This window comes from Anthonomus grandis, chromosome 3 (assembly GCF_022605725.1).
Source record: "Anthonomus grandis grandis chromosome 3, icAntGran1.3, whole genome shotgun sequence".
NCBI classification, from domain to species: Eukaryota; Metazoa; Arthropoda; class Insecta; order Coleoptera; family Curculionidae; genus Anthonomus; species Anthonomus grandis.
The window spans coordinates 47,127,106-47,147,813 of record NC_065548.1 but is presented as its reverse complement, the minus strand read 5'-3'; the positions used below and the strand labels follow the sequence as shown (position 1 = coordinate 47,147,813).

General features: G+C 32.4%; 1 protein-coding gene across 3 annotated transcripts in view; it reads right to left on the bottom strand.

The window, feature by feature from the left end:
• Positions 1-1,267: 1,267 nt before the first annotated feature.
• LOC126734685 (cytoplasmic polyadenylation element-binding protein 1) overlaps positions 1,268-20,708 on the bottom strand; it is a 132,828-nt gene continuing 113,387 nt past the window's right edge. For all 3 annotated transcript variants that reach the window (XM_050438394.1, XM_050438396.1, XM_050438395.1), the window contains one exon: positions 1,268-20,162. In XM_050438394.1, coding sequence (XP_050294351.1) covers positions 19,938-20,162 — 225 coding nt within the window. In that variant the 3' untranslated portion in view covers positions 1,268-19,937. The remainder of the gene's footprint in view (positions 20,163-20,708) is intronic.

The following is a 20,708-nucleotide window of genomic DNA, read 5'->3' as shown; positions in this document are numbered from 1 at the left end:
TTTTATTTAAACGCCTTCTCCTGAAGGTGCCAACATGATTAGGGAAACACGTGTTTAAGTATAAATTGTTTTGGCAAACTGGCAAAACTAAATTTATTTAAAGTTCACACCGAAGCGAAGGAAGGAAAGTTTTAACAAATCGCTTAATTCGATTTAGGTGCATAGATAAAAAAAACAACTTAGTTATACCAGGTAATCCATAAGAAAATTCATTTTTAGTTGCCTCCTAGATGGTGCTGTTTTCAGGTTCAGTAGATTTGTCCATTGATACAAAAAATGTGACTTTAAGTAAAATTTGAAGACGAAAAATTAAGATTTGATATTTTTATAAAGCATCGTGAGGTTTAACCAGAAGGCAATAGGATGGGTAGAACAAGATTTTTTAAAGAGAGGCGTCGGATAGGGATGTTTACCTTCACACCTATTGTTTCGTACATATTCAGAGAAGTTATTCAGGGAAGATTTACAAGTTTGAGACGATGTGTACGAAATAATCCATAATCTCAGATACGTAGACAACATTATACTATTCGCTGATAGTACCCACAAAGAATAACAGATCGTGTAGTACTCGCAAGTGAACATTATGGTGTGAAACTTAATTGTAAAAAAAATCACGTCCTTGTAAAACAAAAATCGCATATACAGTGAACTTAATAAGATTATTAAGTTCTTTTAGGTAACGATTAGCGATTTTTGTACTTTGTAAGCGGATTTAAGCCATTTAATATTATCCCAATTTTCTTGAGGATATGACAGATTAAAAGTACGTTTACAAACTGTGGTATTTTTAATAGAAATAATAAACACAGTTGTATTTTAAAAAATTTATCTTTTAATTTTAACGTTTTAAAATAAGTTATTCATTTCAGCTTTTGAAGTCAGAATTTTTAAAATAAATTCTTATTATTATTCCAGGAATTTGAAATAAAATATCCGCTTTATTCTAGGACTTTGGACTTTTTTTCCACGTCTTCCGAGTATTTGAAGTAATTTATCTTTTAATTTTAGCTTTTTATGGTTTTAAGTTTGTATTGTTGTTGTTTTTTTAGTTTGAAATTTTTTTAATATTTTTTTTAATTTTCCAAGTTTATCGAATAATTTCAAGTATTTGGAATAAGGCTTCTTTTTTTCCGGCATTTTGGAGTCATTGTTCAGATCTTCCAGGCGTTTGAAATTATTTTTTATTTAATTTTAGGTTTTTAGGGTAAATTATTTGCGTTTTTCAATTTTTTTTTAAATTTGAGAAATGTCCATGTTTTTAGACTTTTTGATAAGCTTTCCAGGTTTAACAAGTAATTTTTTATTGAAAAGTTAGTAGAGGAAGTCTTTTCTCCACAAATAAAATGCTAATCCTCTAATTTAACGAGTGATGCATTTCGGCAAGTGTTGCTTGCCATCATCAGACTCTAAAATACATTACAAACAGTTCAAAAACATTTACGAACATTTTTTCTGACAGGTGACATCAAAAAATACAGACAAAATTGTTAAGTTACTTAATACACAAACAAATTCTAAACAATAACAAACAATACTTGAACAATACAAGCACAACATCTAGTGAACAGTTAAAATTACAACAAAATTGAACAATATGGGATTAGCAGATTTGTATTTTTAACTGTTCACTAGATATCGTGCAATGAACCATTCAAGTATTATTTGTTATTGTTTAGAATTTGAATGTGCGTTTTACGATTTTGTCCGTATTTTTTTATGTCACCTGTCAGAAAAAATGTTCGTAAATGTTTTTGAACTGTTTGTAATGTATTTTAGAGTCTGATGATGGCCAGAATACTTGCCGAAATGCATCACTCCTGAAATTAGAGGATGAGCATTTTTATGTGAAGAAAAGACTTCTCCTGTGTACAATATGTAAGTCCTGTCAATTAAAGAACTAATTACTTTGTCATCATGTGTGATATAGTTCTGCTTGCAAAGCAATTCTCAGATACCAGCATACAAATTGGTTTATATGGTTTTTCTAAGATGGCTGATTTAAGAATGAATTGAATCGTTTTATAGTGACTGATTGAATATAATTTTGTCTGGTAGACATCCCATCTCTCCTGATTTGCCAATTTACTCAAAAACAGCAATGACTGATAAAATCTTTGCATTGATTTATGTAGATAATGTGACATTTATATACCGTTTATCAACTTCTGTTGTTTATGTTCTAGTTTCGTTACAACAGCATGACTTATGTTTTATTCATTCTCATGTATTAGATTAGCGATTGGATTTGTACATGAATTCTTCTAGTGTTGACATTCAACGATTCCGAGAGTCTCAGTTTTTTACATCTGACTTAAAGAAATTATTCTTAGCTGTGATAGGAATTAATAAAAAATCAAGTAAGGTGAAGTGGCAATCACTAATGCAAGAATGGAAATGTCTTTTCATTTTTATATAGATGATGTCATAAATATAATGAAGATGGTTACTAAAAATTTTAAACAAATTCATTCGAACTTTTGCCCTTTCCATATGATTTATCAAATCTTATTTCTATTAAAGCTGACTGCCACTTCCATTGCTGATACTCTATTACGCTGATACGCTATTTCAACGGGAATCATTGAATTCATAGATGATTTTTCTAAGGTAGATGGTAAAGACCCTTCAACTCTAGAGGCACTTTCAACGGAGGGACTAGAGAGAATAATCGCTCACTTGATAGTTCAATTATGCATTCATATTTTTACATGAATTATCCTAAGATGGCTCACTTGTTTTTAATCAGGCATAATATATGTACATAAGCTCCTTTCGGTTAGTTTGTAATTCTTTATCACAAGAAACCATGCTTAAAACCACTTCTTTTTTCGAAGGTTACTGCTTAAACTTGCTGTTGCAAAGTGGAGTATTATCGTTCCTTTGTAATAAACGATCACGAGTGATTACTTCAAATCTAGAATTCAAAACTGGGTAGGCAACACTTTACCATGACACCAGTAGATTAAGCGCCACATTATCTCAAATTGCTTATTTTTAACTTATGAAGAAGTGTGGAAAACAATACCTAGACATTGATTTATTATCTAAACTATTTGGAGAGCATACACTTCTATGTATGCAGACAAATGTGTTTGCATCTTTAGTCCTAACTGAACCTAATTATGATAGATTGACTAGAAGGCTTGCATTAACTTTCAAGATAGTGACATTCCCCAATACAATTGGCGAGTCTCAGTTTTTAACTTCTGCTTCAAAGAAACCTGGCTGACTACTAGGACAGTTTATGGTTCTCAGAATATACGGTGAAATTTTCAAGACCCCTAATTCCTTTCGAATTCTGCGTTCTAAAATGCAATCGCTTGCAGAAATAAACTGCTCGATCTACCTACACTATCGGACAAAAGTAGAGAAACTTCTAAAAATTCTTTGATTTACGGAAACCATGTATTTAAATTAAATATTTACTACAAATATTGTAGTTCTCAACAACTGCGTTTTTTTACCGCATTTTACATGCCTCTTATCAGTTGTTTATTTACAATAAAAGAATTCAAATATTTTCGGATGGACATAAGTAGAGAAACCTAAATATCAATCGTCCAAATTTAGTATTTAGTTCGCTTTACGTGAGTTCTGTTGATAGTTTTGCATAGTTTTTTTAATCAACATGCCTCGCGGAAGATATTTGTCTGAAGACCTTCGTAGAAAAATAGTTGATGCACACAAGAGTGGTATACGACAAGTGGACATTAGTAAAACGCTTAATTTGCATAAGTCCGTTGTTAGCAAGACAATTTCTAATTTTAAAACACGAAATTCAACAAAAAGCATTAAAAAAAGTGGCCGCCCAAGAAAAACAACCAAACACATGGAAATGATGATAAAAAGAATTGCCCAGTCTGATCCTCACAAATCAGCAAATAAAATTTTAAGTGAATTACCTGGTGTTAATGTTAGTTCTAAGACCATACAAAGACGACTGAGGGAAGGAGGATTATTTAGTAGAAGAGCCGCTAAAAAGCCGTTTATTAGCAAGAAGAAGAAAGTAAGTTCAATTTGTTTGGGTCCGATGGAATCTCATGGGTACATCGACCACAAGGCAAAAGATTCGATCCAAGATATACACAGCCCACGGTAAAGCATGGTGGTGGCTCCTGCATGGTATGGGGTTGCTTCTCTGGGTTCGGTACAGGACCATTACACATCATTGAGGGTATCATGGATCGATTTGTGTATTTAGACATCCTACAAAATGTAATGCTACCCTTTGCTGAGGATAATTTACCTTTGACTTGGATATTCCTACAAGATAACGACCCCAAACATAAATCAAAGGTTGTCAAAGATTGGTTTTTATCGGAAAATATTAGGGTTATGGACTTTCCTGCGCAAAGTCCCGATCTTAACCCGATTGAAAACCTCTGGGAGGAACTAGACCGGCGTGTAAGGCAACATCAGATCAGTAATAAAAATGATCTTATAAAAGTTTTACAAGATTCCTGGAATTCTATTGGAGAGGAAACCATTATGAAACTGTTGGAATCCATGCCAAATCGATGCCGCGAGGTGATTGCCAATAAGGGATACTCTACTTACTATTAATTTTTTTAAGATAGAAATAAGAAATAACTTGTACTTTTGGAATAAAATTTAGTTTCTCTACTTTTGTCTCATAAATATTTTGTTTAATTAAATTAAATCATAGGATTTTCTTCTACAATTTATTTTACTTTATACAAATTAAGTCTTAACAATTATTGTTGATTTTCATTATGTGTGGAACTGCATTAGTTTTGAAGTATTCAAATAAAACGCAAATTTAAAAAGTTTCTCTACTTTTGTCCGATAGTGTATGTCGAAGTTAATGTACCATTACTCGAATTTTTCGTATTGTAGGTAGTATATCAGTAAGAATGGGGTCACAAATACATATAAATGGTCTCGAAATATAGTATTGCGATTTAATAGTTTTTCCATGAACAGTTTTGCTGCTGTTGCTGTCGAAGAGTCTGTTTAGTTTACTCGCAGCTGTCGCAGAGTATACAATGGAGCCAAAATGACTAAAAATATGTAAAAGGACACTCAAGATAAACAGATTTTGCATAGATTTCAAAGCAGAAGAAGAACATTTTTCGGAAATCAAGCGCAAATACTAGTATAGCCACTGAAAAATTTCTATGCACTTTAGGCAGCATGTAGCACCACCGCGTTATCAAATGTTGATTACGTTGATAAAAATGATTCTTATATTAGGTGAGTTTCAAATGCCCATGCCCAACAAACTTATCAATATGGCCAACTGAAAACACTTGGCAACGCCGCAGTACAGTATGCTATATGCACCGGATGTTGTCAAGTATTAAATTGTCATTGGTTATTCGGAGCCTGTAGAGGAATTGCTCTAATAATTCACTATTGTAATATTGTCTATAAAATTGTCCCGTACTGTCTGCACGCCTTTCCCGATATTATAATTTTTATGACGCGCAGACAGCTAATTGAACCTCCACGGATGGCAAAACGCTGCATTAGCAAATTAACTTAAAAAATTTGCATAATTTACAATCTGACAACGTCGTAGTTCGCTATGCTATCTAATCCCAATCTTAAAATGCCGGCATTCATGAAACAACAATCATTTTAAGAATTATAGACAAATTCTTACAAGAAATTTTAGCTGATCAAAGCCATGATTAATGTTTCATCGAGTTTTTCTTTGTTTTTAGTATAATTAGAATTTTTGTTGTGTACAAAAGAAAAAAAGTTCAATCCAGCAAGTTGGCAGACCTTAGGATTCAAAATTGCTGTATCATGTGAGTGCGGTTTTTATGCATGAATTCTGGAGATATGATTGATGTAATGCTTAAGGATATACATATGATCAGAAGGCGGTATTAACAAAATGAATCTATTTTATTGCTTGGTGGATCTTTTTCAAAAGGTTTCTAACAACACTTTTACTGGATGCTCCAAAGAAGCTGAAAATATTTATAAAATGAATACACAAAAGTCCTCAGACAGCATCCAAATGTCTTATCATGAGTGTGAAGAAAATTGATACTAATATTCAGAACTTCAAATTAATAGAGTTTTTGCTTTCCCATGTAAATTATAAAACCCTATTTTCACTAACTGAAACTTCCATTATTGATAATTTAGACCTAATTCCAACAGAGATGCTAAAAGGAATAATCGTTAATAGTTTAGAGGTTACGGGGGTATTGTGAAGTTTTGCTAGAAAACCAGATTTCGGTTACAAAAATGCAAATCTTTCCACACCAATTAATGTTCATAAATTATCCTGATTGCCACTTTCATTGCTGATTCTTTAGAGCTAGAGGGAGTAATCGCTCAACTCATAGATTTTTTCACTAAGATAGATGGTAAAGACTGTTTAACTCATATTTACTTTGCTGGCTCCCTATATGAAGGCTTGCGATTATCCATAAATGACAGTTGGAGTTTTATTATCAAATCCGTTTTCATCAAAAAGTATGTAAATCATTTTACATTAATTATCCTAGGATGGAACACTTGTATTAAATTAGGCATAGGATTTGTACACGAGATCCTTTAAGTTAGTTTGTAATTTGTTACCGTAAGAAACGACCATTAAAACCACTTCATTTTCCAAAGAACTTAAAATCCGGCATTCAAAACTGGATAGTCGTGACATCACACTACAAAAATTGATAGGCACATTACCTTAAGTTGCTTGCTATTATCGTATGAAGAGGTGTGGAAAAGAATACTTTTCTTATCGATACTTGATTTGTTACCTAAACTATCTGGACAGCACGTTTCTCTGTGTATGCACACAAATACCTGCAGGTAAGTCGGTTTACATTAATTTTTCTAGGATGGCGGATTTATGTTTAAATCGCTTTATCGTAACTACTTGAATAACGTTATCCCTGGTAGAGTTTTCATCACTCCTACTGTGTCAATTTAATTAAAAAACAGCAATGACCGATTAAAATCTTTGCATTGTGTTTACGTAAATGGTCTAATCTAACTAACAAGTTTATACACTCTTGTTGTTTTTCTCCCAGTTACAGTACCATTACTTATGTTTCATTCATTCTCTTAACACTTGAATTAAATTAGGCCTTGTGTTCGGGACAGTATTATTTTCCCCTAATTTCATAATTAGTTTAGTGGCAACAGCGCTCATCTGTCAATCTATTTATAATTATGCGCTGTTATTTCCCCGCCCCGCGAACAATAAGTCAGTCGTCTACAGGGTTGCCATTGCTAGGGAATTTTCCGAAATCTAGGGAAAAATTGGTTGCCTCTGGGAAAAAGGGAAATTTTTAATAATCTAGGGATTTTTTTTTTAGGTAAAATTCCGGTAAAATAATTATATCTAGGTACGTATTTTAATACTACAGAAATTGCCCATACGCATTTTGCACATACAGAATGCAACTTTGACCGAATAATTTTACACGAACGGTTTAACTGGACATTAAAATTGCAGTGTATGTGCCGTGTGCGCCTTTAAAAAGAGCCGTCCCGGTAAGTGGTGACAGTTCACAGAGGGTTCGGAGTATTATTTTCGTGATTTCGTCGGGTTTTTTATTAGAACAAACCATCAAGCATTAAGGCGTTGTGAGTTGTATAAGTAATTATTTTTTAAAGTGGTGCGTCGTTTTTTACGAGTAATATTTTACATTTGTCTTATTATTATATTGATAAGTGTCAGAGTTGCAGGACTTGCAGGTATATGTAAACCAAAAGTTGTTTGTTGCTAAAATTAATGTAAATTTTATTTTATTCTAAAGCTAAAACAGCAAATTATAATGGCTTCAACATATCGCCAGATTTCGTCTAGCTCTAGTGATTCGGATTCAGCGTCGCAGAAGCCAAGGGTAGTAAAAAAGAGAAAAAAAACCTAGGCTATATACAACATTACCAAGATAAGTGGGAACAGGATGAGCGGTTTAGGAAGTGGCTCACAAAAAGTAAGAAAGAATCTACTTTTGGCTATTGTAAGGCGTGCAACAAAGACTTTGTATGTGGTAAGTCAGAAATAGAAAAACACTTCAAGGGAAAAAAACATAAGGAAAATTCGAAGGGGTTAACCAGGCAGCAAACTTTGTCTAACATGCCTACATTACAGCAAAAACTGTCATTAAATCAAAAGGTTAAGGAGGCTGAAATTAGGTTAGCATCTTATGCAGTGGAGCATAATTTTTCTTTTAATGCATTAGATCAACTAGCAAAGCTAAATCGCGAAATATATCCGGACTCCGATATTGTAAAAAAAAGTTACATGCGGAAGAACTAAAGCAGAACTAAGGAAAATACTGTTTTGAGAAGTTATTAGATATTTTAAGAAAAACTAAATTTTCGCTTATATTGGACGAATCTACGGATCAGGAGGATATTAAACACCTGGCTATGGTAGTAAGGCTGTTTGATAAAGAAAAAAAGTATGGTTAATCTCTTTTTGGGCTTACTGCAAGTGCCGCTAGCAACTGCTGATGCCCTATATGCCGCTGTATCGAGTTTCTTTATAGAAAATAATATTCCATATAAAGACAATATGATTGGTTTTGCGGCAGATGGAACAAGTGTTATGATGGGTTCGCGCCATTCTCTATCTATATTATTTAAAGTTGACATCCCAAACCTATTTATAATGAGGTGTATTTGTCACTCATTTGCATTGTGTGCAAATTATGCATGTGAGAAACTGCCCTCCTTTATTGAGAATACCGCTAGAGATATATATTCATTTTTAAAAAATAGTTTTAAAAGACAGGCTATTTAACGACTTTCCAGAAATATTTGGAAATTAAACCCCATAAAATCTTACACCCCAGCCAAACCAGATGGCTATCTCTTCTTGCTGTGGTAAAAAGACTTATAGAGCAATATAATGCGTTGGTGTTATATTTTACTAATGCAAATTTACTTGACAAAATACAAAATGCTGAACAAATTTTAAATAACTTACGAAACCCTTCTTTTTTAATGTATTTAGAATTTTTAGATTTTAACTTACCACTTTTCAATAGCTTAAATTTAGAGATGCAATCGGAAAATATTAAAATACCTTTTCTATAGCAAAGAGTTTGTACCATTTTAAAGACAATATTAGGTTGTTATTTAAAAAGTGAATATATTAATTCAACAGATATCGAAAACATAAATTGTGAAAATCCCCGTAATTTTATGAAAATAGAAGATTTATACCATGGGGGGATAGTCACTGCTAAAATCCAAAATAATTTACATAAAATGGAGGCTGGTGAGTTATTGAATTTTAGGAAACACTGTTTGGCTTTTCTTATTGAAGGACGTGAGCAAATTTAAAAAAGATTTAATTTTAAAGATCAGCCTCAAAAATAATAAAACAATTAAATTTGCTTGATCCTAAATCAGTGGTTGATAAAAAATACAATGCTCCATTGGGAATGCTGTTTCCTAATTTAGTCAAACAAGACACAATAAATGACTTAGATCGAGAGTGGCGTGAGCTACAAAATGTAGAATTGCATACACTTGAGAATGAAAGTTTGGTAGATTTTTGGATAGCAGTTAGCAAATTTAAAGACGGAGATAATAATCCCATATTTCCCAATTTATGCAATTTTGTGTTCAGTCTACTTTGTTTGCCGCATTGTAGTGCTACAGTAGAACGGATTTTTTCCGAAATTAATTTAAATTAATCAAAAATACGTAACCGCCTATCAACAAAAACATTAAAGATCATTCTAAAAATTTAACAAAAAATACTTCTGTTTTGAATTTGTAATTCCGAAAGAAATGGTCGCAATGCTAAATGACCAAATTTATAACGATTAAAGAAATAAAAAATTAAACATTATTTTTGTATAATTAAATATTAATTAATTAATTTTTTTAAAGTATATATTTTTTTTGCTGAGAAGACATTTTATTTTTAATTGAAAAACATATTTAAGTATTAGTTTATTAGTTTTTAAGCTGTATTATATGTATTAGCAGTTTTTATTCTTACATCTGTATTTTAAAATAAGTATATACCTAATTAAAGGATTAGTAAAAAACAATTGTTTTAATTTGTCAATATATAGCCAATTTTATATCTAGGGAAAATCTAGGGAATTTTTTTTAGAGGAATAAAAATTTTGGACCTGGCAACACTGGTCGTCTATTGTCATCGATTTAATAAACGATTAAGTAGCGTCGCGCGGCCGCCGTGTTTTGGCCCTCTGTAATCATGCGGTTACTCATAAAAATTTTAAGTTTGATGCACAGCATAAAGAAACCAGCAGTCTCACTCGGCTCGAAAATGTAAGCGAACTAATAGCATCCTTAGCCATGCCGCAGCCATGTTCTCCGGATGCCGAGCTCACTGTTTATCGAACTGTGTTCATAGGTGTATCGCCTAGTTCAGCGCCGTACTTAGTGACTATTTTAATAGCATTTTTACAAAGCGTAGCGTTTTTTATAAAAACTTTTGTATTAAAAGAGGGGTATGTCAAAAATTATTAATGAAGCAAAATAATTGACTTTGCCAAAGTTTTTAATAGCTGCAAATTTGGCTGTATGGCTTAAATAACATAATTAAGCATCAATTAAAGTTGCAGCAATGTAATATTTTTTTTTTGGATTTTTAAGGACATTATTTATATTTCTGCCATTTTAACAGTGTTGCCATATTTAAAAGAGTTGCAAAATTATATACTTTAGTTGGTACTTAATAATATAACAAAAATTCGCAGATGTTAGAATTGTTTTGAATTGTTGCCAACTATTTGTCTTTATTTATTGGCCTAAGAGTTTCTATTTGTTTTGAAATATTACTTTATTTGTATAATTAGTTATCCTTAAACTACTATGTAGTCAGATGTTAATCTAAAAGCGTTACTATACAGGATGTTAATTAAGTATGTACCATAAATTATTTAACAGGCGATTGTTTGAGTAATTTTAAGACAAAAAGTTCATATGAACATAGGTCCGCAAGTTCTCTGGCGGTGTTATTTATAACATTAAGGAGCTAATTTACCCCTAACATGATTAAATTTATTAGGTTCAGTGTAATCTCGAACGGGACCTAAAGAAATATTTGTGGCAAAAAAATTGGGGCACCTGAATTTTGTGCCATTTTTCATATCTTATTTGATTTACTCAAATACAAATACAACTTTTTCGTATCTCGCTTATTTTTCGAGAAAAAAAAAAGTCCACTTAATTGCATATCCCTGGATCACACAAGGAATTTGGGGAAAAGTTTCATTTGGAATTTATTATTAACTAAGCAAGATACGAAAAAAATTCAAGAGACAGAAAAGTTTTATTTGTATAATCCACAGAACATAATAAAAATTGCACAAAAGTCAGTGGCATATATTTTAGTTGTTGTTAAATTTTAACACCCTGTATATTGAGAACGAAGAATTTCTGGACATATGTTTATATGAACTTTTTGTTTTAAAATTACTCAAAGAATGGTCTCTTAAATTTATGGTACATACCTAATTAACTTCCTGCACGTATTCTTCTATATCGTCGTTGTTAGATGTAGAAATGCGATGTTTATTTTTGTTTAAATATTTTGTTAATGTATGAACTTTATTTATATTAAAAAATCAATATTTGTACTATGTAGGTATTTTTATTTTACAAGATAATAACATCTAAAAAAATGTTTAAGTCCGGCTCTAGCCAAGGCAAAAGCCGCGTGGACCGTAGCGAGTGTCAGCGGCATCCCTACTATAAGCAAAAATGCCTCGCCTGCGTTAGTACACATGCACCGAACTCGCTTATTCAAGCCAATGTATTTTTATTGAAGTGCGACTGCTGGTTTCTTTATGCTGTGTTTGATGTTTGTTAAATACTCCCAATAACTGTGTATTTTATGTGTTTATTTGTTTTCTCTATCATTTGTAACTCAAGTATGAATAAATTACGTTCAGAGTTCGAGGAATTCGTCGTTTATCATTTGCCTTGTATCCGAGTATTTTAAGTGAATAAAGCAGCTAAGACGGGTAGTTTTAGTGTAACAAAGCGGTTCTAATTTTCTCATTCCTTTCAAAGAACAGAAAAAATTTATTTTTTTTTTTGAATTTTCATATAATTTACCAGATAAGAAAAAAAAACATATTTTTGTTTAAAAAGTATTTCGTAGAAAACAATAATTATTGTTATATCCGAATGCGTTAAACGAGTGTCAAATCAAATTCGCCGAAAATAACGAAAGGTTACGGGTTAATTAGCCTCACGCGCTTCCCGTTAAAAGCTCTCTGTCTTTTAATTACTCTAGTGGCCGCCAAAGAAAGTCTTCACCTAAATCTTTCGTCAATCACATCTAAATTTTGCCAATGACCACCCACGGCACGTACGCAATTTCTTTTAATTATTGAATCATTATTTTTTTTTTGGATAAACCAAGCCACCACATCAGTGTAGAGGATATAAATTGAATAATTAAACACCCTAGGGGGGAGTCAGTCTTGATCACTAGTGCGGAAGAGTTAGTTTGTGCCCGCGAATTACCAAAACCAGACTACAAGGTAAACATGTAGACCTTATTGTTTTTTTGAGATTTTTCTGGCTATTGTCGCTATTGTACCATTTTTTTTCTTTTTATTTTATTTATTTTTTTTTCTATTCTCTCTATATTTTCTCTGTTCCGATCTTGATATTTTTTTTTCTTTACATTTAAATCACTCTAGTAGGAACGATGATTTACCCTGGGAACCGTTACATTAATCCCCGCCCTTTATACACCTATAAATCTAGTAAATACTTATAAAGCCCAACTAAATACTAATCTCAATTTAGTATTTTGTTTTGTATCTTTCCGTAACTTTGACATTTTTATTTACTACTCTTATACTCCGTTGTTGTTTATCTCTATTTTTTCCAATTTTGTAACTTCCTTAAATAAAATATTTTTTTTTAATTTTAAAATAAAGCTTTTAATGGCTTTTACCCTGATTATATTATTCCCTGGGGATTAAATAGGCAGGTAACTGAACACTTGCGGGTACGAATAACTTGGTGGCAAGAACCCGATTTAACGATCAAATCTATAATAAATAAATTAACGTTACCTCTATCTGAAAATCATTAATAAAGTCTCCGAGTAACCTAGATTTAATTCTAGCGGTTACATTAGCTGGCCCCCCATACCTTGGATTTGTGCTCGAGTTCTTCTAATGGTGACATTTAACAATTCCTGGCTCTCAGTTTTATACATCTGACTCAAAGAAATTATTCTTGGCTGTTCTAGGAATTACTAGAATATCGGGTGAGGTGAAGTAGCAATCATAGAAGCATAAAGGTTTGGAATGTCTTTATGTTTTAATACACACGATGTCATGAGTATAGTGAAGATGGCTAGTACTACTTTAACTCAAATTCACAGAGTTCTTCACCTATTTATGTGAATTATAAAAACCTTATTTTCACTAAAGCTGAAAATATAGCTCAATATTCATGGGCGATAGTTGGAATTCCGCTTATAAAGCAATTGTCAGATACCAGCACTCAAATTTGGTTATAGAAATTTTTCTAGGATTACTTTTTCCTTTACTTAATTTTCTCTGGTATAGACGTCTCATCCCGCCTGCTGTGCCAATTTACTTCAAACACAGCAATGACTGATTAAATTCTTTTCATCGGTTTGTGTAGATGACGTGACATACCTAGAACGTTCATAGACTTTTATTGTTTTTCTATTAGTTTAGTTAGAATCAACACTTGTATTAGATTGGGCAATGGATTTGTACATGAGTTCCTTTAGGTTAGTTTACAATTTGTTATAAATATTAAAAACTACGTCATATTTCGAATGTTACTGTATGACATTTGTAAAGACTTTAAATTGTAAATAAATGATTTGTAATGGAAGTGTTTCCTGCAAAAGTGATTTTTCGCGGAGGCGCTATCTGATGGCCTCCCCGAAGTCGTGAGCTTACTCCACCCGATTTTTTACAAAATGATATATTTTACTGTAATAATCTTGACACTATGCGTGAACTTAAGCACAGAATTGATTTAATTTCTACGAACATTATTTGGACAATTTTTTTTAATTAAAAATGAATTTTCTTATGGGACACCATGTAGTTTAAACAGTTTAGTTTTTGTGCCATTACAGAACTACCAGGTTAAATATTTAGCCAACCATCTGTCAAAAATATACACTTCATATCGTACAAAATGTGAGTTTGGGAAAAGACTCGAAATGAGGAATATTGTTTCGACCTTATTTGACAGTACTTTTCGCGTTCTGTCAAGATTTTCTTTTTTTAAGAAATAATTTGATTATTTAGTTTTTTGTTAATGCTAAGGTTTTGTTTTGCGTTAGCTTCATTCGGAACTTATTTTTTTGATAGAATTTATTTTCACTTATTTCACTAATAATCACCGATGAGGCAAAGGAATTATTTGATAACCAACTGAATAGTCATATAAATACTTATGATTAGTGCCAAACTAAAATATTCCTTTATTAATTTTTATCTCTTTTCTCATTATGTTCGTTTTTTGGCGCACAATTAATTTTGTCGTATCGAATTGTTGTCTACCAACTGTAGCAATTTATTGTTAATTCTGCTACAATGTTCTAATATAAAAATTGTTCCATTACAACGTTTATTTGTTGCCTTATTAGATTATGATTTTTATTTTTTGCCTAGAATGTTCTAAAACATTGTAAATTATAATCATATCAGACGTGACGATTTATGGGTAAATAGTGGGTTATAAGTGCTAAAGGAAACTATTTGTTGCAAAGATTTCGAATTATAAAGAAGAGTTAATAGTAGATCAATGGTTAACTAAAAGTATTTCGGTCATCCTCCACTAAATTTATTTAAAAAGCTATTAATCCTACATGTTTCAGACATATAGCATGTCCACCATCAGGGATAACAAATTAAGGGGTTCTGTCAATTTATCTTATAATTTATCTTAAGTTCTAGTGCCTCAGACAAGGTTAAAATACATTTAAATACATGAGAAAGGGACAAAACTTGGGTTTTGCAAAAACCTAAAACTACATAATTAACAATAGGTCAATAATCAATAGGTCAATTGAATACCTGCCCCGAACAAGGTTGTAACCAATAATATTTTAGAAACGATGGTAAACATGGAATAACGTTGTAACCGACATAATATAGCCGTTTTTACTGCAATCGACTTTAACATGTATATTATTATGGGTCATTTTAGTTTGCGAACATTGCATCGGCCTGAACAAGGTTGTAACAATAATAGGTTTGCTCTGTGTGTTTGTTTAGTTTGTTGCAAAATGGAGTCAAGTGCTGTGCGTTTTAACTCTGCTGCATAAAAGCAGCTGAATAAAGGCCGAAAGCGTAAAATAAACATTACCGAATGGAAAGATATTAAAAGAAAAAGCTTGAGGGACAGTGGACGGCCATATATAAGTAAAAGAAATGTTGCCATTCCTGGAAAAATCGCTGTTGATGATGTGAGTAAAAAAACGTTGTAACCATCACCCATGTTTCTGAGTGTTTTTAATGAGCGGTTATAAAATGATTGTTTTTTTTTCAGGTACGCGTTTGTCGCTGTAAATATGAATGCCAAAATATTACTTTGGCGAATAAACAAAAGGCATTTAAAGATTTTTATAATTTAAACTATGACAATCAGACAAGAATGCTTGCGCAACAGTGTATGGATATTGTTAATATTAAACGAAGGTATGTGGATGAAGATATTTCCAGAAGACAATGTAGCGTAAAATATTATCTACCCGTTGAAAATCAAGAAATACCAAAGGTACAGGTATGTCAAAAAACATTATGTTACGTTTTAAAAATTACACCAAGGCGCCTACAAAAGCTAAAATTTAACTTAAAATTAAAATTTAACGAGCCACTAGAAGATAAAAGAGAAAGACATTCAAACAGGCCTACAGCTATACCAGACACTATTAAGGATTTAATTAAAGGACATATCGAGAGTTTTCCTAAACAAGAAAGTCACTATGCAAGAGGTCGGACCGAAAAATTGTGCCTTAGTCCCGATTTAACGTTAAAGCAGATGTTTATTTTGTAACGTTAAAGCAGATGGCAAACATCCAGAAGTTAAATGCAGCGAGAAGCTATACAGGGATATATTCAGGTCTGATTTCAATTTAAGATTCGGTACACCAAGGTCTGATACTTGCCATTATTGTGATAAATTCTATGTTAAACTTATTAAAGCACGATCGGAAGAAGAAAAAAATAATATCTCTTGTGAAAGTGAAATCCACCACAGGCGAGCAGAAAAGGCATATTCTGCACTGAGTAATGACATTAAACTAGCAAAAGAAAATAAAAATATAATAGTCTTATGTACTGATCTGCAGCAGGTTCTTTTCTGTCCGACTTTGAAGCACTCTTCCGTCTTTTATCAAAGACACTACTCCTGCTATAATCAAGCCGTTCACGATAGGGGCACAAATGATGTTTTCATGTGTTTTTGGCATGAAAGCGTAGCTAAAAGAGGGTCCGCTGAAATAGCATCGTGTTTACTTAAATATGTTTCGACACATTTTAAACCTATGGAAAATATTGCGACAGACAGAAAACTTATTGTTTGGTCGGACAGATGCGTTGAGCAAAATAATAACTGGAGAATGATATCTCTTTATCAGTATCTTGTTACTATGAAGTACTTCTCATCTGTTCAACAAACATTTTTAACAAGTGGTCACAGCTTTTTCCCTTGCGACCGTGACTTTGCATTGATAAAAAGAAAGAAAAAAACGGCTTCTGTTTATCATCCTCGGCAGTGGATAGAAGTTATAGCAAATGCACGAACTTCGAAGCCTTTTCTTGTGTGCAGTATGGAAAATAATGACTTCAAGAATCTTTCTCTGATTGAATCGTCACAGAAAAAGGATTCAGCATTTAAAATAACCGAGGTCGTTTGGCTCCAAATTACAAAAGATGACCCCACAACCATACGTGCAAGAGTGTCTCACAATATCTTGCAAATATGAGCAACTTATTCTATGTCAAAAAAAATGAGGGGTTTTCGAAATAGATGCCTTCCTCCAGTGAGAGTAGAGCTCGAGACACTCCCAAACTTATACAACACTGTTCTTCCTATCAAAAAAGAGAAAAAGGAAAATTTGTTAGACATGTGCAAATTTATTCCATTGGAATACAGGGAATTTTACAATAATTTGCTAAGTGACGATTAAAATGTAATGGCTTATTTTATCCTTAAATGTAATGAGTTCATTAAATTTAATATAAAAAATCTAAAAAATGTTATGTTTACTTACTTCTCATCATCTTTAGAGACTCACACACATACATGCTAACACCACATATCCACACACCCACGCACATCCATCTACACACATGCATTTACACTTGAACAAAGTTGTAACCACCCTGTTACAACCTTGTTCTATGATATTACAACCTTGTTCTGATGAACGGCTATTATTCTCTTTATTTCACCACTGTTATGAATCAAATTAATTATTTTTGCCCAAATAGTGGATTAATATACGTCAATATGATTTAATAAATGATGTAGGTCTTTATATTTCGATAATTACTATTAGTATACAAAAAAAACTTTTCCTGTAAAATGTTCTTTTTGATGTTTACAACTTTGTTCGGGGCAGGTATTCAATTATTGACCTATTGTTAATTATATAGTTTTAAGTTTTGTAAGTCTTTTTAAAGTTTTGTCCCTTTCTTATGTATTTTAACCTTGTCTGAGGCTCTAGAACTTATAAGATGAATTCACAGAACCTCTTAATTTGTTATCCGTGATGATGGACATCTTATATGTCCGAAACATGTTGGATTAATAGTATTTTAAATAAATATAGTGGAGGATGAGCGAAATACTTTGAGTTACTAATATAACTAAACTAACTAATATACTTGGATTAATACATATCACAGGTATATAAAAAACTTGAGTCAGTACTGAGCTTTTCTACTAGTCTACAGGTTTGTTTACTTCATATAGTTTCTTTCATTATATTCTAACTGGACTAATACTTGGATACATGCGTGTTTTATACTTGTGATATGTATTTTTCGCATTTTAACGCGAGAAAAAAGAAAGATTTTGATGCCTGAAGATGGATTAAATATAACTCGAAACGTTAGCAAGAAACCAATAATTTCCTTTAATGCTTGACAAATTTACCCACAAAACGCCACATTGGTTTGACTATTATTAAAATTAATCCAAAAGAATTAAAATAATAACTTTAATGCATGTTTTGTCTATAAATTGTCCCCCTTCGAGAGTGTAATTGCACATTTTTATAATGCTTTGATGATTATTTATGAGTAATTTTAAAAAACGCACCAAAAATCAGTGGTGGTGTGTGGGAAAATGGTAAATAGGTTTTTTCTATAAGGTGACTCAAACGCACGCAAGTAAAATTACAAAATTCGTTGTAATGTCCCATACGTTTGGAAAAAAAAATGTTCATCCTGAGGATTTCAGAATGAGAGAGAAGTCGTAATTGACCCAAAGGTTTTGGTTTGAACCTTAATAGCAAAAACGTCTAAAATCTGAACACCTGAAGATAAAAGATAAACATTTTTATGTTCGAAATGTATGTTATTTTTGTAATTAAGGTATTCTGAGCGGAGGGAGAATAAATGTGTTTAATTTCCCTAATCTTACAACTCCACTGAAAGAATGGAATACTTTTTCGATAAATTGAACAGGCTGGAAAAGTACAACAAGATATTTTTAAAAAAGTTTATACCATTCTATGTGTTCTTGAGTAAGGATTTATCCAGTTTTTGAGCCGAGTAATTTCTGGATTTTGCTCTGGACACTCTTAAAAACTGGCAAATGAAATTTACAAGAAAACAAGACCTCTGTAATATTTTTTTTAGATAGTAAGATAATTGTTTACCCAGAAAATGAACGAAACTCTATTAAATAATTCTTCTCATCATGGACACCCAGTATATTAGTCAATTCTATGACTCAATTTATTTTTAACAAAAATTAACACGCTAATAATGATTTCTAGTTCATGATTGTTCTCTCTTAAGGTGTTAGAGTTGCCGTGACGCAGGGCCGGTACACAGCTTTAAAAGAGAATTTCCACGCCTCTCGAATCTGGAACTCAATTATTTACAGCTTGGTATGTCAAAATTAAATGTGCCAATCAGAGAAATAAGTAAATATACATATAAGTTATAAATTTTAAAAATGCCACAAAGTATTTTAGTTGGAAAAACATAACTTAGCATCTTGGCGAAGAGGGTTATGACACTTAAAATTAGCTCTCACTTGGCGTCGCGTTATTTCTTAATTGAATTATACAAAGTAATCGAGTAAAGAATTTTTAACTCAATTTATTGAAATACTTATCCTATACTACCCCTCACTTTAGATGCAAATCGATAGTATTATACTTAAAGATTGGTGCTAACTAAATCTCCCTCTTTCTTGTAACCATTTAATGTACATAAAGAAATTAGACTGCTAAGGCAAACTTGCTACAGTGTAGCCATGTTCAATTATGCTGTTTTCTTAATGATAATAAGTGGTTAATTATTTTCCTTGTATTAATTTTATTTAAATTTAGTAAGAAAAGGCATTTATCGTTTCAAAAACAAGTTTAAACGAAGCCAACGCACAAATCAATACTTAGAACTAAGTAAATAATTATCGGACTTTGCTAAGATTTATCTGTATAAATCTTGACTCAAATTCCTAACTAGTAACATTGGTAACCTTAAAAACTATAAAAATATAACGAAAAATACAAACAACAAATGGCCCTGGGGGCTTTGTTTCAAAAAAAAAAAACGTTCCCTAACGGAACGGTAACTTTATTTTCACAAAACTAACTTACTACTTTCGTCTTAGTCCGAAAGTAATCACTTTATTATCCGATATTAGAAAAATAAACTATGAAGGAAAAAACAAACATACATTTAAGGGGTGTTGTGACACCGAATAAATAATTCCGTTTTTGGTATTCGTCGCTGTTGAGTTTCAACGTAATGTACCTTTTAAATGGTAGCGACGGCGTTCGATGGAAATTCCAAACCGAGTTGGTTGTTCTTGGAGTTGCGACTCATGGGGGTGTGAGACCGCATCAGTCCCGAGTCGTGATAGTAGACCCAGCACGGGCGGCAAAAGTATCTGAAGCAGGCCCCGTTGCGGCAAAAGTACGGGCCTTGCTGGACGTTGCAGAAGGAGCAGAGGGAGTCTTCTAGGTACGGGTCCACTTGCACCTACATCGTAATAATGAGAAAGGTCTTTATATGTATGTATAATTGGATTATTGGATATTGTTGCAGTTGGATAATGTTACATATAAGCGGTTGATAGATCTTAAAAAAAATCGTTGTAGGTCTCGACAATTGCATTATTTCTGATTCAACATCAATAACACGCTGTTTTAAATGTAACAGTTTTGGTCATTCTGTGAAATTTTGCAGGGGTGATACAGTTTGTCCACTTTGCGCAGGGGCACATGAACTTAAAGCTTGTTCTGTCGCAGCGATCGATAGTAATTACAAATGTAATAATTGCGTTGCCTTAAAAAATTAATATAAATTAAATATTGCAGTCAATCATGCAGTGTGGAATTATTCTAGCTGCTACGCATTCAAACAAGCCAATGCGAAATATAAATCGGATGTGTTTGGGGGCACCCTATAGCAATTACCGAGGACGGACATCGCGGCCTCCTCCTCTCACGACACTCGTGAGCGTCATCGGCTGCAGTCGGTTGAGCAATCACAGAGCGAATGTACCAGTACCACCGACCTTCGTAT